Source organism: Helobdella robusta, assembly GCF_000326865.2.
Source record: "Helobdella robusta unplaced genomic scaffold HELROscaffold_1, whole genome shotgun sequence".
NCBI classification, from domain to species: domain Eukaryota; kingdom Metazoa; phylum Annelida; class Clitellata; order Rhynchobdellida; family Glossiphoniidae; genus Helobdella; species Helobdella robusta.
Genome location: NW_008703570.1, coordinates 2,194,997 through 2,218,773, shown reverse-complemented (window position 1 = coordinate 2,218,773; position 23,777 = coordinate 2,194,997). Strand labels below are relative to the sequence as shown.

The window sequence follows — 23,777 nt, the reverse complement described above, 5'->3', positions numbered from 1 at the left end:
TTCAGCAATTTTAAGTTGAAAATTGTTTCTACATTTGTTGGTTGGTTTGGTATCGACCAAAGTTTTGAAATTATTCTTTATATTTTGAACTCTTGAACATCCAAAAAAGGTAATTTATCTTCAATTAAATGTTCAATTGTATATTTCTATTTAGATTTATTAAACTCATTCAAAAGTTGGTCAATAGTTTCATCATTGTTGTAAGCGACGAAGATACAATATCATCAATATATCGACCAATATAGCTGCGGTTTGAGTTGTGGGATTTTGGTGAATATATTTTTTTCCAGATGTCCCATGTCAATCAATCTTCTTTTAGCGTCCAGAGACCCAGTTCTCCGAGGTAGGACGTTGTTTTCTTTGCAACCAATTTTTTGTGCCATCTAAACCAGAATGACGCAGGATTTCGGTTGATTTGATTTGGTCCTTCAGACTAATTCGTTGCATCCATCGGAGCATTTTCATATCGGCCATGTTTTTGCACCATATAACATCACCGGACGTATCACAAATTTATAAAGTCTTGATCGTAGTTGTAGTGGGATGTCACGCCGCATCAATATAGAACCAAGGAGATGCCATTTATTCCAGGCTGTACGTATGCGTGCTCGAACAGCAGCTTCAGCTGTTCCAGTACAACCCAGAACATCCCCTACATATTGAAACGATGTGACTTTCTCTACCTTAATGGCTTCAAAAACATTGCTATTTTGAATTTGTTGTTGTGGAATGATGCAAGCAGGACAAGCCCAGATGTCCCATGTAAGAGTTAGCAAATAAAACGCCTAATGAGAAGACCATTGCAACTCCGTCAATTTGTTTGCATAGTTTGTTATCTGGGGTATAGAAAGGTGCTTCCATCGTACAAATTTCAAGAAGCTTTTTTAGATAATTTTTTGAATTTTTGATGGTGTTAGTTATAAATTCTTTTTAAAATTATGTATAATGTTTCTTCGACAGGTACGTTTGTATCTATCTATCAATCACGTAATTAAGTTGTTGAGTGTTTTATCAACTGGGTATGCTACGGTTTGTATTTGACTAATTATAGGCCTTAATTGGTTATCTTTTTTGTTTTTTTACGGTTCCATATAGGTAACCTGCTTCATATTCACCAATCAGTTCTGGAATTTTATCTTCAACTGTTTTATTAATTTCTCAGATGATTCCATTCAATTATGTTCAAAGTCAACATTTAACGGACTGCTATTAATGCAAAATCGTGCGGCAAAGTATAGTACAAATGATGAAATATGATCATGTGACGCCAATACTTCACGAATTACATTGGTTGCCAATTGAGAGCAGAATTGTTTTCAAAGTGTTGGTGATGATGAAAAAATGTGTCAAAGGTGAGGCACCGAAATACCTAATGAATTTGTGCAAAAAACATCATTGACCGAAGGTGGGAGAATTTTAAGGTCCTATAGGAACAATGATTTTAGGTACCACGGGTTAAGTTATAAACAGCTTCAAAAAGTTTCGCAGTGTACAGCCCAATGATGTGGAATAAATTGTCAACGGAACTGAAAATGAATGAAATTGAAGAGACTGTTTTTAGAAAAGAATCAGTGGAAAAAGGCGTTCACGAGGACTTGAATGGATGCTGTGTACAAACTCTACATATAATAATAATAAAATTAATAAAATATTTAAAATGATTTGTCAATCTTATGAATGCACAGAAAGGCCGGTCCGTACGTTCGGCAAGAAGCGTAAAACATCGCTTTTGCCCGCTCCACTCGTGAGGTCGGAAAAATTTGTGGAGAGGGACAGAGGAGCGACTATTTGCACGATGGTGTGCGGTGTCGAGCGACCGGTGGCGTGCACGATCGCTACGGCGCCTACCACCGACACCAACGCAAACAGTTTCATATTAAATGATTTTGATAAAAGCATAATTTTATTAAATTGATAAATACAAACAAAACGATAAAAAAATAAAATGGTGAACCATATTAGAATAACAATGCTAATTAAAATAATGATTCACAGAAAATAGTGAACCAAATTAAAATGTTAAACCAATGTGCAAAGTAGCAAAACGACCATTACATTCACTGACGTCAAATGCATGCATGTGTGTGTGTGTTTGTGTGTGTGTATTGTATATGCTGATTTTAATCGATTTTGATGTTGCGAATGACACACGATTGTATAAACAATAGATGATTGATTATTGCTATTGTTAAGAACTATATAAAAATGACAAATCATGCCAATCAATCAATGAGGTGTCAAAAACTAGTATAAACAAAAAACAAACATTTCAAATAATGAACCAAATTAGGATGATAAAATGAACCATATTAACTAAATTAAGCCTAACCTGAAGCAAGCGCTTCAGTTTCACTCGCGGGGACCTTATGAATTTTCCCAGCTTTGTACACGTAACTCCCTTCAACAGATTTGAATTCTAAGTAACGTGTCACACCTGTATGGATCAATAACTTCACCAGACGACCTGCCCAATCATTATAATTACTGAAAATGTTATAATTATTGTTATTGCTGCTTAACAAAAATGATTAGAATTATTATTTCTATCGCTAAATCTCAAATTTAAAAAATAGATAATATGCATATGAGCTTCTCTTGGCGCGCATGTTGGTAGAATGTTGTATGAATTGTGCGCATGTTGGTATGACATTATAAGAATGCAGGTGAATTTGTTGTAAGCATATGCGAGTACGGTCAGTATGTTTGAGACTGAATTATTTCTCAATTAGTCTTGTTTGGTTGTGTGCATGAACTCCGTTTTAGCATGTAAGTGTGTTCGAGTATGAAATAGGGTTTTTCTAGCTATGTTCTTAAGTTCTTTCTTGGTTTTTCTATTTGGTTCTCTGTTATCTTTAGAAATTGGTTTTTATTTATTTGGTTGGAATTAAAATTATTTACCAATGATTACCTAATAAGGTAAAATTGGCCAAAAAGAGAAATGTTTCGGGAAAAATCTGCCGTTCTGTAGCTTGCTCAATAACAAAACACTTACGAAAAATGTATAAGATGAAAAAATTAATAATGTATATAAATCTCAGAGTGTAATATTATTTGAATTTGTAAGCTATATTTTTCATGGGCATAGAAAAATTTATTAAATAAACTATCATTAGTTTATCATATAATGAAAATATTTTTCATGTGAAATGGCTCTGCTCTATTGCAATATACCTAAGTTTATTTCATACTTAGTATTCTTTAGTCGTTTTAACCCATAAATGCATAAAAGGGACACTCAAATTAAATTCCGTTTAAAATATACATTTTAAAATTAATTAATTTTACGTCTCAGCCTATCTCTAAATAATACTGTTGTAACCCTTGACCTCGTAGTTACCAAAACGAGTGTTTTAGTTTCAAAAGATCGTCAAATGTTCGTTATTCCGTAGGTTCAAGATTTCCGATAGATGAACACAAAACTGCTTCAAACATTTGTTGTTCATATAAGATGTCACCTTCAAGGGGGGAGAGGGGTCCAAATATTTGCCACACTTTGTGACGAGGGGGAGGGAGTAAACGCAAGTGTGACGTACCTTTTTTTTAAATAAACAAAACAATAAACAAATTTTATTAACTTTTCAAGCGAGCAAATAGCTCATGAATATTAATTAAAAGAGGAGTCAAATTTAAATGCCATCGTTAAAGTTTACCGCTGTGTAGGTGTAGAAGTTAATTTTAATTCTTATATTTTAACCACGTAAAGCATTTAGATATCAAACTATCGTCATATAAACTTATCATTCGTTATTTTGATATCAATAAAAAATAAAATGCATAGAACAATTACATTGTTTAATGATTCATCACTAAGAGGGAAGGGGTAAAGTTTTGTGACATGCTTATTTTTGGGGGGTTTGTCGATTTGTGACAGTTTGTGACTCGGGGGAGGGGGGGGGTCAAACAAACGTTAAAAAAGCGTGACATCCTTTAAGGACAGCCCCTTATTTGAATACCAACAGTAATAGAGACACTAAACTAATTCAAGTAACCGCATAAATCACATTTAAGACTTCGCTTTCTCTGCTAGAAACATGACTGCAAGCCTAACTATGCAGGACTTATATATAGCCTAAATTTTTAGCATAGATTCAACATTCCTTTGCAATCCTCCATGGTTCACAATCCAAAGATTACAAATATAGCAAAGATAACAATAATTAGGATAACAAATAATATAGCGCAATTCGATCATTCCCGCGGTTATAACAATACTTTATAAATAAAGATGTTCACTTTTCATTCATTGTGTTGATATTTTTTAAGATAATTTTGTTTGAATTTCAGTTAAGTAAAAAAATACAATTTGGCAAATGGGTCACATAAAAAGTAAATATTTATTGAAATAAGTGCAAATCATTTGTAGACGATTGTGAAGATTATGATAAAGGTACTGAGAAAGATATTGAATCCAATAATTCAAAGAAACAAAAAATTTCTTCCGAAGGTCCTAAAAAATCAGAATCTCCTTTGAGAAGGTGGAGATAGTCTGATTTAAATTCTGTTAATCTTCATTGGACAGACCAAAAACCGGAAGTATTTTATGCTGATTACACTTCTTTGAAAATATTTTAAATGTTTTTCAATGAAAAAGTTAGTCCTGGGCATGACATAAAACCGCATCCCGCTGCCTTGCGTGCTTTTGAGCAAAAGGCTAGGCCCACCGGTTATAACTGGTGGTTGTCGTCAGGATGGGTATCCGGATGTAAAAACTTTTCCCCAAATTATTCCTATGCCATCACACTGAAAAACAACGACCCCTAGTCCCCAGCAGGCCTTAAGTGGTCAAGGAGTGCCAAGAATCGCAGGGAAGTATGCAATTGCGGAGGGATGTTGCAGAAAAATTCAGAACGGCCCCTCTATGGTACTAAGACTTGGAACGCTCAATGTTGGATCACTGACTGGCCGCAGTATGAAAATCACAAAAATGTTCGAGCGTAGAAGGATTGACATCAGCTGCCTTCAGGAAACCCGATGGAAATCGAATGGTGTCTGTCATGTCAACTCAGACAAAAAAATATATAAACTATTCTGGAGTGGTCAAAAGACAGCCAAAAACGGTGTTGGAATTTTTGTCAGAGAACCGCTAGCCCAAGAAGTACTGGATATTAAAAAGATTAATTCACGTCTCATGTGATTATCAAAGCAAACAATGATTATTTTTTCTGCATATGCACCACAAACAGGCGAATCAGAAGAGATGAAAATGACTTCTGGGCTGCGTTCTCTGACACCATCTCAACAATACCAAAATCTGAAACAATCTTGATTGGAGGCGATCTCAATGGCCACGTTAGAGAGAAAACAAATGGTTTTGACAACGTACATGGCGGTTTTGGCTATGGAGAACGGAATGAAGATGGCAACCGCATCCTTGAGTTTCCTGAAAGTCACGGGTTTTGTTTACAGAACACATATTTAAGAAAGAGATTGGAACATCTCATAACATACAAAAGTAGATTGATACGCAAATCGATTTCTTCGCTATCAAGCAACACCGAAGGTTATTTAAAAATGTCAAAGTTATAACTGGTGAATCATGTGTCGCCCAACATAGACTTCTTGTGGCAGACCTAGTTGTAGAACTGTCAAAACATAAGTCTAAACAAATGCCTCGGAGAATTAAAACGTGAAAGCTGAAAAGCATTATTCATCGAGAAAAATTTCAACAGATTGTCGCAACACAGTTAGACCACCAATCGCAAGCCAGTACAGATTGGAGTACATACAAAACCGTTTTGATAAACGCTGCAACTACAGCAAGTTTTACCAACCGGGTCAAAAAATGTACTGTTATCTTGTATATTTAATTAGTAGGAACAGATTTATGCAACTTTTAAAAGTTCTCAGATTCAACAGTGCTGATGCTAGAAGAAAAAACAATCTACAGAGAGATTTCAACCTAATAGATCTGTTTTTGAATACTGGAACAGTGCACTGAAAGATGTATATAATCTAGGAATTAATGTTGCTATTAATGAGCAGTCACTTTCAAAGGCAGGTGTCCATTCAAACGATACATACCTTCAAAGTCAGGTAAATATGGAATTAAAACTTAGGCATTAAGAGACAGTGTTAGTCATTATGTACAATATATAACATGCAAATTTATTCTGGAAAAAGTGAAAATCAACTAGAGAATAAAAGTAAGGATAATAACTGATCTGGTTGAAAATATTGCTGGCTTTTGTAGGAATACAACTTGTGTTTTGCAGTGGCAAGAAAATTATTTTTGAAAATTTTTTCACTATTGTTGTTGGTATCATGAGAAAAAATTGAATTGAATTAGCAAAGAAAATAATGATTTCTAAACATAGAGAGTTTATTCAACAAAGTTTTTGTTTCAAAATGATGCTCCCCTTGTTTTCTATTGTCCAAAAAAAATAAATTAGTTACACTTTTAAGCAGAAGTTATAAAATATTACAATGCTACTAAAGCTGGTGTTGACAGCATAGATCTAATGGTGCACTGTTACAGTGTAAAGAGATTAGCCAGACGTTGTGCTTTAGTAATTTTTTCAACTTGATAGATGTAAAAGCTCTTAATGCCTTTATTATGTGGAACGCATCGAATTCATTGAATGGAAAGAAAAATAAACGAAGATCATTTTTCATTGACTTAGAGAAAGAAAGACCTGGAGTTGATGAAGTTGATGATAACATCTAATTTAGTTGCAATGAACATAACTTAAAAAAGCAGCCGCTGTAAATAGCGACAACAAATGAGACCGTAAACCATGTTCCAAATTTGTTGCAAGAACCATTATCAACCAGTGTATGATTTTGATTTATAAAATTTTTAATAAATGTGGCTATGGTTTATAAATGTTTATAAATATAACTTGATTTAACTGCTTTTGTTTGAATAATAAAAATTAAACATGCAGTAATTTATAAAAAAATATTAAAATACAACAGTGACCCTATGGCCCTAACGGTAAAGCATGCAATATAAATTTTTTTAATCTAAAGGTAGACAAAAAGTTGTTGCTCAGGGGCCAAAACTTCCTGACAGTGTTATAACAAGATGGCAGTGACTGAAATTTCTTTAACAGATTTGTTATGTCTATCGTATCGTATGATATCCTAAATTTGTAGGGCACTTCTTGTGAGAAAACTTCAAAATAGGACATTCCAAATCTTGATAGGATAAACCAAATACCTTCTTTTATAATAATAAGTAGTAGATTTGAATGGCGGATCAAATACAAGATCAACGTTGATAGAAGACCTAAAAAAAACTGGTATACCGTCTGTAAGACAATCTCTCACATAAAGTGCAAATTTGAATTTGATTACCTCTGGCAAACGAAGTCAGTTTAATTCATTTTGCAAATATAGCTCGATATCAAACCCCGTCACAAATCTAACAGCAACATTTAAAATGAATTAAAAACAATCCATGTGAGATAATTTTATTCCATACATAACTGAGTTGTAATAGAATCAATTCTACTGCTGCACACAAAGCTACAATATTGCTTTTTGAAATTTATAACACTGCTTCTGAATGCTTGTAAGACAGTTTGTTCCTCAGTTTTGAACTTATTTATGTTCAAGGTTGAAAATGTTCACTCACATATCTATGTATTTCAAAACGTAGGGCTCATATAGTTGCAAATTCCTTTAAATTAAAAAATTCTTCTGCTTAAAGCTTTTTAAAAATCTGGGACAAACAAATTTATAAATTGAGATCTGATGTTCAAAGACAAATTAGTTTTCAATAAAATTTTTCGGGATGCGGAATATTACCACAAAATATTTTATTAAATAATTAATTATTAGAATTATTATTATTTATAACTAATTTATTATAAATGCTGCTGTTGTTTCAAAAATTTTCACTCACGACGCGGGCCGCAGGCCATGGGTTGTGCGTGCATCTTCAATGAAATGGCATTATTGAAATAACAAATTTATAAGAGTGATTTGGAATAACAAAGTAAGCTGCATAGAGTATATTAAAATTTGCAGATAAATGTAAAAAAAGTTAATATATTAAGACTGATATATTTTATTACAAAAATATAGCAAATCTGATAAAAAGTATAAGAAAAAACATTCATAATGATGAAATATTGTAGATATCTTAAAAAACATTCTTACCTCGGAATATCAAAAAAAATGAAAGGCTTAGAATGGTGAAACAACATTATTTTTAAATAATTTCAAAATTCTTTACAAGAAAAACAGAGATAGAATAAATTATTCAAAGATATTACCGTTAGCCATGAGAAATTTTGGAATTAAATCAATGTTCCAGTCCCTTGTTCTGCCATATTCTTTTGGAACATCTTTCTTTATTCCAAAATGTGCATACAACTGGAATAAAAAAAGAAAAAGAGTGCATATTTGCATATTTATGTTATTTTTTCCATTTTAGCTACAAATATTGTATGTTGATTTGAACTTGAACTAGAAAAACTAAGAAAATTGACTAATTTCACCAGAGACCTTTAAGATCTATCACTTTCTTCAAACAAATTATTTTTTAATTCTTGTTATACGTATATTTAAAGTTTAACATAGAGACAAATAGAAAAATTATCATACGTGTGGTAATATTCACAAATGTTGTAATAATCATGGTAAATTATAAAATATTACTAATACTCAAGTTTTTAATACAATTTTTTTTATGTATTTTTGTGAACTAAAGAAGTTAGGAAAAAAGCGTACATGTGGAAACATATTGTTGTTGATTACAAAGTGCTTTCTAATTTGAATTTCATTGTGAAATGAGTCACAGTTTGAAAGCAAGGTTGACGAAGTTACGAAAAACGTTGTATTTATATTGGTCAAAGCAGTCTGAATTGTAGTTTAAACACTGTCCTAAGTTAGTGGATTTAATAAATTCTAGTGTGGAATCCTCGAGAAAAGGAATTTGGTTGTTATAACCTAATTCGATAATGAACTTTAAACATGAATTCTTTTGAAAGAGGTTTAAAAGAACAAGTCGATGAGAGATTTTGTGATGACAAAAATATTGTCGACGTAATTGGCTTATTTCCAAAATCGGCAAAAATTTCATTTTCTAGGTGTCTATGTAAAAGCCGAAAATAAAGTGTCCAGTTGAGATCTCATGGCTATGCCGTCAATCTGTAAAAGTAGAAGAAATCAAGAGCAATGAAAGGATTTTGTATAGTGGAGTAGAAGTTTTTTAAACAGTTCAGGAACAATGTCGAGTTGAAGAGAAGACGGTCGTATAAGTAAAGACAAATTTTATTTATTGTTTGAAGGCCTGAAATGTTGGTAAAAAAGTTTTCAACATCTAAAGAGGCCATGTGTCCAATAGTATGTTTAAAGGTTAAAGAGCATTCTCTTGGGCAGTTGCTTCAGAGGTTTTCATGACAAGCACACAGTGTATATGAATAATCCAGCCGTTTAATATTGTTAGGTAAAAAAAATTCAAAATAAGATTATACAGAGACATTTTGGGGTAGGCATATATAATAAAAGAAGCTGATTTAGAGTTTTGGTAACCTGGTATGCTTCGAGAATGGCATTGCCGAAACGGCCGTCAAAATTAAATTTTTTAACAAATTTGAACATAAGCAACTTCAACATGCTGAAAATTTGTTTAAAAAAACTACTCACACAATATGGAGTATTTGAGAAATTTTAAACTGAAAAACTGATTGGTATGATATTTTGTAAATATTGGTTTTTGGGGGTGGCAATGAACATATTTAAAACTTTAACTCTACAAAAAGAGTTGATTTTTATCTAAGGGAAAGGGGTGAATTTAAAAAAAATAGTTAGATATCAATCGATCTAATTGGCTTCAAATTTTGTGAATAACATGTTCTGAGTGACAAAAATGTTACTTCATAAAATAATATAGACCTGAAAATATAAAATATTAAAATTTATTATCCTTGAAAACTGCTGGACTGGAAGAAGCGGATGCCTTGAACTGAACAAGCTGGTGACACAGGCTGCGTGTCCAACCTAATTGATTTCTTTGCTGTCAAACAACAGCACCGAAGGCTATTCAAAGATGTCAAAGTTATACCTGGCGAATCATGTGTCACCCAACATAAACTCTTTGCGGCAGACCTGGTTGTCGAACTGTCACAACATAAGTCTAAACAAATACCTCGGAAAATCAAAAAGTGGAAGCTGAAAAGCAATATTCATCGAGAAAAATTTCAACAGATTGTCGCCACACAGTTAGATCACCAATCGCAAGCCAGTACAGATTGGAGTACATACAAAACTGTTTTGATAAACGCTGCAACTACAGTTTGTGGGGAAAACTGGTACAAAACGCCAGCATGAACGGGACACTTGGTGGTGGAATGACAGTGTACAAAATGAAATAGCTAAAAAGAAAGCTGCATAAAAGCAATAGTAAAAATCAATATCTGTTGATGACCATAAAATTTTTCGTGAGAAGAACTATGCAAAACGTCAAGTTGCACTGGCTCGGTCAGATCAGTGCAGAGAGTGGCTCACTAAAAGCAAAGATGAACAAATGAAATCTCTGTATCGTATAGCAAAACAAGCAAAGCGTACGAAAAAGACATAGTCGGTGCCTCATGTATCAAAAACGACAAAAATGAGATGGTTCTTGAACAAGATGAGATCAAGCTACAGTGGGAAGAATACTTCAACCGCCTGTTAAATGAAACAAATCCCATCAAAGTCAAATTTGGCGCTCCACCCATCGAAGGTCCGATTCCAGACATCACTATAGAGGAGCTTACAGAAGCTCTGAAAGCTATGAAGGGTGGAAAGGCAGCAGGGCCCTCTGGACTCACAAACGACATCATCAAAGCATCTGGTACTGCAGGTATCCAAACGTTACTACAATTTTACCGTGAAATCTGGAGAAATTGCTCAATGCCGACTGAATGGAACTATAGCATGACAGTCCCGCTATACAAAGGCAAAGGTGATCCATTGAACTGTTCATCATATCGGGGTATACGCCTGTTGGAACTCTCCTTGAAAATTGTCGAGAAAATCACTGAGAGAAGATTAACGTCGTGCATCACAATCGGAAATTATCAATTTGGTTTTCTAGCGGGGAAATCAACAATTGATGCAATTCACATCCTTCGGCAACTGCGAGAAAAGTACCTCGCAAAGCATCAACAACTATCACACATTTTTGTAGACCTTGAAAAAGCATTTGTTCGAGTTCCCCGTAAAGCAATCAGGTGGAGTCTACGTCGACAACTCATTCCAGAATATCTTGTTCGACTTGTGATGGAAATGTATACGAATACTAAGACTCTCGTCAGCACAACGGTTGGAAACACAGATGCATTTGACATCGGCGTTGGAGTTCACCAAGGCTCGATTCTCAGTCCACTGTTGTTTATAACTGTGATGGAAGATATCACAAAGCCGATACGCACTGGTGATGATGGATTCTAATATATTGTTACAGACGTGAAGGCAAGATAAGAATTGGTAATTAGAAGTTAAAGTGAAGCGCTTGATAATTTAATTAAGAGGCGGAGCCAATGAAAACCGTATTGTAAAATGTCGATTCATCGTAAAAGAAAGCGAGGTATAAATAGACCGACAACAAGAACGATAAAAAAAGAGAGGGAGAATAGAAAAAGAAGAGAGAGATTAGAGAGAGAAGTGCACGAATTAACAAGGAACGACGAAAATTACGAAGAAGTCAGAAGTTTCAGACAGTCCTATTATCGCAGAGATATTTTGTGTGCGTACTGCAAACAAATTAGCGATAACGCCCAAGGAGAAGTTTGTCACGAAGAATTCTACACTACGGTCAAGAAACATCTGACGAGAAGAGCTTAATTATTGACGATTAGTTTTATCCTGTGATTTAATTGTTGATTAGTTATTGTTTTGTATTCTAACGATTTTAACGATCGAACGAACGAGTGATCGATTACGGCAATTGCCAGCTCTGTTTTCTTTCTAATAAAGTCATCTAAAATAAGTCTGTTTAGGAATCAAGAATCCACGTAAAAGGGAAATAACCATACCCTACATGTTCAAGGGGTCGGTTATAACAATATGCTGATGATATTGTTTCAACAGCCACGTCTGACCAGCATGCAGCACAGATGTTTGAAGATTGGAAAACCAGACTCGCCGATCATGGATTCAAAGTCAACATCAGCAAAACCAAAGCAATGAACACTGGTGAACTCATCCAATCCACAGCTACTGGACAATGGCCAAGTTCAGTTTGTAAAGCTGGTGTAGGTAACAATTCAATCAAGTTTCAGCAGTGTAACCAGTGGTGTCACAAACGTTGTTCAAAAATAATTGGTAATTCATCTAAAGTGTCCAATTTTGTTTGTCCTGCTTGCATCAATCCACAACAAAAAATTCGAAATAGCAATGTTTTTGAAGCCATTAAGGTAGAGAAAGTCACATCGTTTCAATATCTAGGAAATGTTCTGGATTGTACTGGAACAGCTGAAGCTGCCGTTCGAGCACTCATACGTGCAGCCTTGAATAAATGGCATCTCATTGCCTCTATATTGATGCGGCTTGACATCCCACTACCACTACGATCAAGACTTTATAAATCTGTGATACGCCCGGTGTTGTTATATGGTGCAGAAACATGGCCAATAATAACCAAACTGGAACAACAACTTCACCTAACCGATATGAAAACGCTCCGATGGATGCAACGAATTAGTCTGAAGGACTACATCAAATCTACCGAAATCCTGCGTCGTGCTGGTTTAGATGATATAAAGGACGAATGCCGGCAACACCGTCTGCGGTGGTTTGGTCATGTCAAACGAAGTAAAAACAGTGCCATAACTTCTCTTGCAGATGTTGAAGTACCTGGCACACGTCCCAAAGACCGTCCAAAAAATTCCTGGTCGCAAACAATCGAGCAAGACATGAAAGCTCTAAATTTAAATGAAATGGATACAACTGATAACCCAATTTGGCGCAAAAAATTGATGGCAAAGAAAACAACGTCTTACATCGGGAGAATGTAGGACGTTTTTTGTCTCTGGACGCTAAACGAAGATTGATTGATTGAATTATAAACACACACTTCTTAAATGTTTGTATTATAAAGACATAATAAAATACAAATTTAAAATTTTTATAGGAATGGGGACCCGTGGTGAGTTGACGTCAAAGTTTACAATGGAATATTACATAGAATTATGCCGTAAATAGAAGTAGATTACAAAAATAATCTAAAACAAACTAATAAACAATTAATACCAACAAATATCAATGATTTTTGTTTAAAATAATCAAGATATAAAATTATTGCAGGCATTTCCTTTAAAAAAAATTTTCTTTGCGTTCATGAAATTAATGCAAAGAAAACGGTTAAAGTCATAAATCTTGTGATCTAAATAAGCACAGGCGCCATTAAAACGTCCAGTATTGGATGCCATTGTGTCACAAAACACCAATCAAAACTACTATACACAACCTTCGCCAACACACAAGACATCTAAAATATATTAACACTAATTAACCATTTGTCATATTTGTTCAATTTTTGTCTGAAATTGTTCCGTTCACAGAAAATTTGGTATCATTTTTGAAATCACACCAAAATAAATGATCTCACAAAGTTTGGATATCCATTATTTGTGATCCAATTAACAAATAAAGTTTTGCCATTGCTTATGAAAGTTTAAAATATCGTTTTTGAAGAGTTTTTGAAAAGTTAAAAATATTGTTCCTGAAGAGTTAAAATATTATTTCTGAAGAGTCTAAAATATTGTTTCTTGCGAGTTTGAAATATTGTTTCTTAAGTGTTCAAACAGAGTTTCTGAGGAGTTTGTCATTGTTTTTGAAAAGTTTTAAATAATGTTTCTGAATTATCAAAATATTGTTTTTGATGAGTCAAAATATTATTTCTGAAGAATTTAAATACGGTTTCTGAAGAGATACCATTGTTTCTGAAGAGATTAAAATATTGTTTTTGAAGAGTTTGAAATAGTGCTTCTTACGAATTTTGTTACTGGAGAGTTAAATTATTATTTCTAAGAGTTTATTATTCCCGGCCAACTCAGCCTCCCGGCCAACCCAGCCGTCCATCCTTTCGAGGCTGGTAAATGGGTAGACGACGTAAGTTGTCACATGTTGGCAGGCGATATGGCTCAGTGGTTCAAATGCTCGCTGAGTCACACATCTCAACGGCTATCATATACTCACCGTATATGATGCGGTGTATGCGCGTGCACATAAAATACATGTGTACATAGAGTGAAAAGGATAAACAGCCTTTGTGGCGAAGATAGCTGCTTCAAATCAATAGATGAAGAAAATAAGAACATAACAAAATTATATAGATAATATATCTGTAACATTGTAAGTGGTTTTTCTATTTCTGAAGAGTTTGTCATCATTTATGAAAGGTTCAAATATTTAAATATAACTTCTGTGAGTTTTTTTGAAGAGTTTTGCCTTTGTGCCTGACTAATTTTATCTACTATTGCTAAAAAAGAACTTACACCGTAGACTTGTTGTTTATGTTTCTTTTATTTGATGTGTTTAGAGTTGATAATGAATGATTTTCAGTTAAATACGAACTGCAACGGGCGTTTCAATTCTTCAAATCGATTTAAATAAAAACTTAAATAAGACGAACCCTGACAATGACATTTCTTGAAGCGTGTGATAATTAAAAAGAAATAATATTTCATGCTTACATCTTCTAATGGAGTTAGAGATGCACTTTCCCCTCCATAATACTTATTTCTATCCATGTGTAAAACTTTCTTTCCACTTACTGACATCATACCACTAAGAATGCATTCCTGCAAAAAATATGAAAATTTTCTTGAAAAAAACATAAAAATACACATTTAGACTTAAAACACAAATTATAAAAACATAAACTTGTCAAAACTATTACATAAAGCGCAGCATGACACATATATATGGAGTAATGTTTTTCATACAAAAAATTTATATTTTTCAAAGAAGTAAATTATTATTTTTGTTATAATCGTCACAAATATATTCGCTAGAGGCGTTAGTGTCACTACGAACGCATAAAGTTCGAGAATGAACTAGAACCTTCTGACATCGAGATATCCAGGAAGTTCGAGAAGAATCGGGAAGACCGGTATATAAAGACGTGCGAGATAAAGATTGCTGTTGAATGTTTGATATTTGAGATTGATTGCTGTTGAATGAGTTGTCGACGTAGACTCCACCTGATTGCTTCACGGGGGACTCGATCAAATGCTTTTTCAAGGTCTACAAAAATGTGTGATAGTTGTTCATGGTTTACGAGGTACTTCTCTTGCAGTTGCCGAAGAATGTGAATTGCATCAATTGTTGATTTCCCCGCTAGAAAACCAAATTGATAATTTCCGATTGTGATGCACGACGTTAATCTTCTCTCAATGATTTTTTCGACAATTTTCAAGGAGTGGTCTAACAGACGTTAACCCCGATATAATGAACAGTTTAATGGATCACCTTTGCCTTTGTATAGCGGGACTGTCATGCTATAGTTCCAGTCAGTCGGCATTGAGAAATTTCTCCAGATTTCACGGCAAAGTTGTAGTAACGTTTGAATACCTGCAGTACCAGATGCTTTGATAATGTCATTTGTGAGTCCAGAGGGCCCTGCTGCCTTTCCATCCTTCATAGCTTTCAGAGCTTCTGTAAGCTCCTCTATAGTGATGTCTGGAATCGGACCTTCGATGGGTGGAGCGTCAAAGTTAACATTGATGGGATTTGTTTCGTTTAACAGACGGTTGAAGTATTCTCTCCACTGTAGTTTGATCTCATCTTGTTCAAGAACCATCTCATTTTTGTCGTTTTTGATACATGAGGCACCAACTATGTCTTTTTTCGTACGCTTTGCTTGTTTTGCTATACGATACAGAGATTTCAATTGTTCACCTTTGCTTTTAGTGAGCCACTCTCTGCACTGATCTGTCCGAGCCAGCGCAACTTGACGTCTTGCATAGTTATTCTTCTCACGGAAAATTTTATGGTCATCAACAGATATTGATTTTTGCCATTGCTTTTATGCAACTTTCTTTTCAGCTATTGCATTTCACTGTCATTCCACCACCAAGTGTCACGTTCCTGCTGACGTTTTGTACCAGTTTTCCCACAAACTGTAGTTGCAGCGTTCATTAAAATGGTTTTGTATGTACTCCAATCTGTACTGGCTTGCGATTGGTGATCTAACTGTGTGGCGACAATCTGTTGAAATTTTCCTCGATGAATATTGCTTTTCAGCTTCCACGTTTTGATTCTCAGAGGCATTTGTTTAGACTTATGTTTTGACAGTTCGACAACCAGGTCTGCCACAAGGAGTCTTTGTTGGGCGAAACATGATTCGCCAGGTATAACTTTGACGTTTTTGAATAGCCTTCGGTGTTGTTGCTTGACAGCAAAGAAATCAATTTGCGTGGCTGATGGTCCACATTTGTATGTTATGAGATGTTCTAACCTCTTTTTTAAATATGTGTTCAGTAAACAAAACCCGTGACTTTCAGGAAACTCAAGGATGCGGTTGCCATCTTCATTCCGTTCTTCATAGCCAAAACCGCCATGTAAGTTGTCAAAACCATCTGTCTTCTCTCCAACGTGGCCATTGAGATCGCCTCCAATCAGGATTGTTTCAGATTTTGGTATTGTTGAGATGGTGTCAGAGAATGCAGTCCAGAAGTCATTTTTCATCTCTTCTGATTCGCCTGTCTGTGGTGCGTATGCAGAAAAAATAATCATTGTTTGCTTTTCTATGCGAAGTTTGATCCACATGAGACGTAATATCCACATAATATCAGTACTTCTTGGGCTAGCGGTTCTCTGACAAAAATTCCAACACCATTTTTGGCCGTCTTTTGACCATTCCAGAATAGTTTATATTTTTCTTTGTCTGAGTTGACATGACAGACACCATTCGATTTCCATCGGGTTTCCTGAAGACAGCTGATGTCAATCCTTCTACGCTCGAGCATTTCTGCGATTTCCCATGCTGCGGCCAGTCAGTGATCCAACATTGAGCGTTCCAAGTCTAAGTACCAAAGAGGGGCCATTCTGAATTTTTCTGTAACATTCCTCCGCTATTGCATACTTCCCAGGGATTCTTGGCACCCCTTGACCACTTAAGGCCTGCTGGGGACTAGGGGCCGTTGTTTTTCTTTGTGATGGCATAAGAGTAATTTGGGGAAAAGTTTTTACATCCGGACACCCATCCTGAAGACAACCACCAATTATAAGCGGTGGGCCTAGCCTTTCGCTCAAAAGCACGCAAGGCAGCGTGGATGCAGTTTCATGTCATACCCAGGACTTTCATACCCAGGACTTTAGTGAATTGTTATACCGAAAGCGATAGTTTCTGAACGTTAATTTGATAGTTTGTGAGTATTAACTTTAATTAGTAAAATCAATTAACGTTGATTATTAATTAACTGATTAACATTTATATTCAATTTGTAAATAAAACGATAATTTGAAAGTTATTTCGCGTCGCTATTTTTCACTGGGATAAAACGAACTTGTCGTCAACCGGATAATTATTATTATTATTTGTTCTTGGTGGTATTTCTCGAAGAATCTAAAGGTGCAAATTTTTTCTTGAAATAATGGTTCTTTAACTCTTTCTTTGGGATGATTAATTTTAGTATTATTGGGAAATCATTCTGAAAAGTAATGAAGATGATGACGATGAGCTTTCAACAAAAAACAAAACGTTAAGTAAAGAAGTAAAGATATTATTAAACAGATTGGTTACTCACACGTCTTTAAAACTGTTTTTGCCAAATAGTCAGACATAGTCTACAGATTAACCTCTTATTAAAAAATTTATTTGGCAGCATTTGTACATTGCAGCATCAACATACACCCTCTGCCAAGTGTGTCCAAGTCCAGTACCATGCCTTCATACATGAATTTGAAACTCAGCAAGAAACATGTTTATAAACTGAAGAACCCCCAAACCTGCTCTAAAATGCTCTTTTAATAGATCTTGAGATCTAGACCCTAACCCTACAATTACTTCAAATTTATGAAATGTATCATTATATATTATATATAACATGTATTATTATTGTAAAATATTATTGTAACACTTTAACGTTCGTTACTGCCAACGCCAATGTTATAACTTCAATTATCTCTATTTTCTACACCAGTGTTGTAGCTTCCAACGATCGTCAAGTTAACATTATTCCGTAGGTTCAACACTTCCAATAGATGAACACAACCACTTCAAACGCAAACTTTGTTGAACCTTTACTTGAATGCCAACAGTAATAGAAACACTAAACTAATCAAAGTAACTATTTATTTTTTTATTTAATGACAAACTGACCAGAGAGCCATAACAGACCACTTATCTTGTCAGGAAAAAGAAAAAATAGTTTCCAAAAAAATAAACGCACGTCAATGAATTAAAACTAAAATACAAGATATTAACAAACAGAAATCATCGCATATTAATACAAATAATGAATAAGGCAACATAACAATATTGAAGATAAATACGTAATAACTGAATGATTAAAATAGAATTTGATATGATTATTTAAGTACAAGAGTAAATTTTAAACATGTAACAAATAACATTGTGGGTTTAATAAAAAAAATTTGGTTTGATGGCTATAATTAATGGGTAAATGTCAATCGATGGTAGCTCGGTGAAAATGTTAATCAACAAAATTGGATAAGCACATAATACGAAAAGATAATAATTTACAATGAGACAATATCAACATTAATAGTTAGATTATAAACAAAAATTTATTTAAGTCAACAGATAGCAGATGATTTCTGATAATTGCAAGAAGTTGAGAAAACAAGTTCTGCCGGCAAAGCGTTCTATACACGGATAATCTTGTTACGGTAGAAATATTTTGTTGCATTGTCGCTGGCATTAAAATCGGCATTGACGACCACGAGTTGACAAATAAAGTGAAGGCATGAAATGACTGGTTAGGTCAGTTTCGATGAGGTTGCGTAGTATTTTGTACAACAGGCACAGATCGAAAATTAATCTACGACTTTCGAGTGTTTCTAATCCAACTGCGTGTAATCTAGACAGATACGAAAGATGACGTATTGACGGAATGGATTTGGTAAATCTGTGAACACTTTCAATCTTAATCACTTGATATTTGTAGTGCGGACTCCATACTGGTGAGCAATAGTCTATTTGTCGTACATATGTACAGAAAACTTTCGTAAGTAGATCTTTATCTCTGGAGATGAAACATGATTAGGCGTGCACGAGAAGTTTTGTGAGCGATGTCGCTGATATGAAAATTGAAGTTGAAATCGTTGTCAACTATCACTCCTAGATCTTTGAATTCGTTTAGACAAGTTAGAAGCTGTTGGTCAATTGCATATTGATGCGGATTTAGGGCAGATCTTGGTGATGGAAGAAACGAGCAATGAGAACATATGTTTGGAGAAAGTGGTAGTTGCCATTTGATAATCAAAGCAACTATGTTGTTAATGACCTGTTGAAATTGAGTTGAGTTAGAAGAAGGGCAAGACAATTTGATACCATCAGTGAAAAGCAAAATTAAAAAAGTTTTTGAAGACAATGTCCTTTTAGGGTGGGACCCAGGACACTACCCTGTGGAACATCACTAGTAACAGATACCGAACCTGATAGCTTACTCTGAATCCGGACTTGCTGAGAACGTTTAAATACGAAGTCTGTCAGCCAGAAAAGTAAATTTCCAGACATTCCGTAGGACTTTAATTTTCCAACTAGCTTTGAGTGCAACACAGAGTTGAGAGCCTTTTGAAAATCCAGGTAGATGGCGTCGCAGCTTTCCTTGTTTTGACGAATTGACATCCAGTCACTCTAAAATTGTAGTAAGTTGAAGCAGGTGAATCTGGCAGGAGAAAAACCGTGTTGAGAACTAGTACTCAATTCGTTCTCTAAAAGAAAAGACCATTTTTACGTTAATAATTTTTTACATTACTCAACAACTTGAACTGGTGAAAGACGTTGGTCTGTAATTACTGGGGTAATTGGTAGGACCCTTTTTATGGATAGGAATAACAATTGCAGTTTTCCATTTGGTAGGCAATAGATTGCTTTTAAATGATAAATAGAAAATGTGACAAAGTGGAACTGCCAGAGTTGATGCACATATCTTGAGTATAATATGGACTAGCTGATGTTGAATTTTTTAAGTTTCGTAGAGTTAAAAATGCTATGCGAGGTGTGAAACAGGTATCTTCTTTCTAGTAACCTTCTGGAAAGACGAGGTAAGGGATAGTTGTCGCTGTTGTCATTTGTAAACACAGAAGCAAAATAGCCGTAAAAAGCATTAGCCATAACAAACGGGTCGTGTGTTACAATGTTGTCATCTAATCTTAAACTGCTAACCTGTAGTAGCGAAAACAATCTGTTATTGACATGCTGGTAAAAACTTCTGACACTAGATTTAGAAAGTAACTTTTGTTGATTTTTTTGTAGTGTATGAAACATTTTTGCGACATTGTCAAGTGAGGTTTCTATCATCTGAGGAAGAACTTAGTTTCCATTTTTTTCAATAGTGATGTTTGATTTTATAAGATAAACGAAGCTTATTAGGAACCGGATATTTACGCGTTGTATTTTTCTGATGAATTTGAGAAATATGGATTGACATTACATTGTGGATTAGCTGTTCGAAAATCTTCCAACAAGTATTAACGTTAAAGCAAGGCTGAAAAATATGATCCAAGTTTATCAGCCTCAAGCAATAGTTCATACCAGTAAAATTATAGTAGAATATATCACTATAAAAATCTACTTTTAGTAAGTTTCAAGTACCGAAGTTGACTTGAAAAATAAGACAATTGTGATCACTGAAAGAGAACGAGTAAGAGATTTCCAATTCGGCCAGCAAACTGGTGTCATCAGATAAAATAAGATCTAGAATATTGTTTCCTCGTGTTGGTTGATCGACGAGCTGATGAAAACCCAAATCGTTAAAAAGATCGATAATGAAATAGATGGAGTTATTTAGTGTTGAATAATTAATTATTCCAGTTAATTTGAGGAACGTTAAAAGCACCCATCAAGCAGTTTACATTGCCCTTGCTAATCTTTTTGATACATCTAGCGCTATCTAGCGCGTACTCTTCTGATGCTTGGTCTAACCACCACTACGATAGTAGGAGATGAAGCGATAAGTTTTGCTTGAAGTAGAAATGTCGATGTGTGAAAATTGGTGCGGTATAGAAACAATCTTGTATGGAACAGTATTTTTGATGATGAAGGCCACACCACCACCGCGTGATCCCTGATCCTTTCGAACTAAACAGAATCCTGAAATCAAAAAAAAAAAGCTAAATTATCAGGATCATTAGGGGAGAGCCACGTTTCAATAAGAGAAAATATATCTGGGTCGTAAACTGATAAAAATAAACTGAGATCGTTGTGTTTCTTCTGGACGCTACGCACATTGGCTAAGGCCATACGAATAAGACATTTATTGTTTGTCTGAATGAAAGGGCTGGTCATTTTTAGAATTGGTGTTGACTGCTTAAAGTCGACGCCCCTCCTGTCTCATCAGAAAAGCTTGCTCTGCCTGCCTCTTAGAGAGATCAGGGTTGATGAAAACATTTTTCGTAGCTGGAGATGGATGAAGAATCTTTGAAAATGCAATCAGATCTTCAGCTGCTGACAAACTGTTTAGTGTGATGCAGATTCTGGGGTTACCAATACGGCAAATTTTTGCAATTTACGGTTTGATGGTGAGGTGGTTTTCGCAAAGAGATGAAATCACATCTCTGTCGTTACCCTCCAACTGAAGCTCCAAACCTGAGACAATTACGTTTCGTGACCGACGTTCTTCATCTTTTTTCTCCGGCTCCAATGTCCACAAGGCCCTAGTCATTGTTTCTAGCACGGGAGATTCATTGAGTTTGACCACCTGACACTCGAAAACGCTGGCGCCAAGTGTTGAAATGGCTGAGTGCAGTTTTTTCATGCAGTTACAGAGTTTTACATATTTCTAACTGCAGATTCTATTATTATTATTATTATTATTATTTAACTATTAAACTATTATTTAACGCTTCTAGTCTAATTATGATGGTTTCAAACAGTTTGCTCATTATGCTTTCTGAATGAGCCAGTTTTTTGTGCAGGTTATTGTTAAATTTTTCAATTGTATGTTTCAGGCTAAGGTCAGACTTCCCCATTGTTTTTGCCAAATTTTTGTTGGAGACCTCTATAATCTTTTCTAAGTTTTCTTTGATTTTTCCATAACTTTATCAATGCATTTTAAAAAATTATCATTCAATTTTTTCAGAATTTTTGCTATCTGAACTTCAAAATTCTCAGCCGTTATATTTTTAGACATGAGACATGACAGAGAAGCAGAAGTTAGGAACAAATTAAAACTTAGAAATTAAGTTAATTTTTTAATTAAATTATGAAGTTTGAACAAAAACAACTTATTTGCAACAAAAATTAATGAGTTTATGCTGAAATAAATACAATTTATTAATTTTTAAAACAGATAATTAAGAAAAACACACGACCTACAAGAAGCAAGCAACGAGAATCTACATAAATCACAACTACAACTTTGCGTCAAATCTCTCTTCAAACCTTCACTGTTCATATAACACGTGCAGGTGGCGATGCCGGAAACTAAACTTACGTTAAATGATTGCTCGCCATTGCTTCAGATTATAGTAGCGTCAGAAATAGAGTGCTAAATAGTTAAAAAGAGAGAACAAGTAGAAGAGGGTTAATAACATTGATTGGAAACCATATACCATATGTCATTACCAAACCCACAGATTCAATAGAAAGTGTGGAAGAAGTTCTAAGCGAGGATGTTATGTTGGGCGACGAACAACTGAGGATAATTAATGTTTACATATCGCCACTCAGAACGCCAAAGAAAGACGATGGACTCCAAAATGTCCCTGTAGGGAGGATACAGAATAATACAAGTTGTGAAAAATCATTCACTAAGGCAATAGCAACAGCAACTACAGCAGCAAAAGCAACAACAACAACAGCAATAGCAACAACAACAACATCAACGGAATTCAACTGTTTGAAGGATAGATGCATGTGATGTCAGAACTGTGTAATAAGAAGTGCTGAAATTTAGACTGTCTAATAGGCTGGTCAGAACTGTTGATATCTCCACAACGTCTCAGAGTTGGGGTTAGGGTTAGCCAATGTAAATAGTCAAAGCTCACCATGCCACATTTAATGCAGATGGTCACTGAAATTCGGAGCTTCAGTTGGAGGGTAACGACAGAGATGTGATTTCATCTCTTTGCGAAAACCACCTCACCATCAAACCGTAAATTGCAAAAATTTACCGTATTGGTAACCCCAGAATCTGCATCACACAAAACAGTTCGTCAGCAGCTGAAGATCTGATTGCATTTTCAAAGATTCTTCATCCATCTCCAGCTACGAAAAATGTTTTCATCAACCCTGATCTCTCTAAGAGGCAGGCAGAGCAAGCCTTAAAGCTAAACTAAAACTAAAGTTTAGTTAGAAGAAGGTAGAAGCTAATGCTAGTAGAATTAAATAAAAACAACAGTACAAATTCTAGCTTATGCACAAATTTATTTTACATTTATTTTGTATATATTCAAAACCAAATTTAAATTTAATAATTTTAGAAAAAAACATTCATGAAACGATGAACTGTCCAAAATGGCAAAATCAAGTGACTTCACAAAGTTTAGTAAAGAATTAACAATTGAGTATTAAAAGCAATTAATTAGAAATATTAGATTAAATTAAATTAAAACAACTAAGTAGGAAGAAACCACAAAATTTTTTATCAACGGATTTACCAAATTACCTTCAAGCCAGTTCCAAGTACAATAACATCATAAACTTCATCCAT

The 23,777-nt window shown here is 34.7% G+C and overlaps 1 protein-coding gene across 1 annotated transcript in view; it reads right to left on the bottom strand.

Annotated features, from left to right (window-relative positions):
* HELRODRAFT_155552 (hypothetical protein) overlaps positions 1-23,777 on the bottom strand; it is a gene marked incomplete at both ends in the record, with an annotated part of 27,588 nt that extends 3,811 nt beyond the window's left edge. Inside the window, 4 exons of the mRNA XM_009010588.1 lie at positions 2,330-2,464; positions 8,220-8,295; positions 14,628-14,735; positions 23,733-23,777. Coding sequence (XP_009008836.1) covers positions 2,330-2,464; positions 8,220-8,295; positions 14,628-14,735; positions 23,733-23,777 — 364 coding nt within the window. The remainder of the gene's footprint in view (positions 1-2,329; positions 2,465-8,219; positions 8,296-14,627; positions 14,736-23,732) is intronic.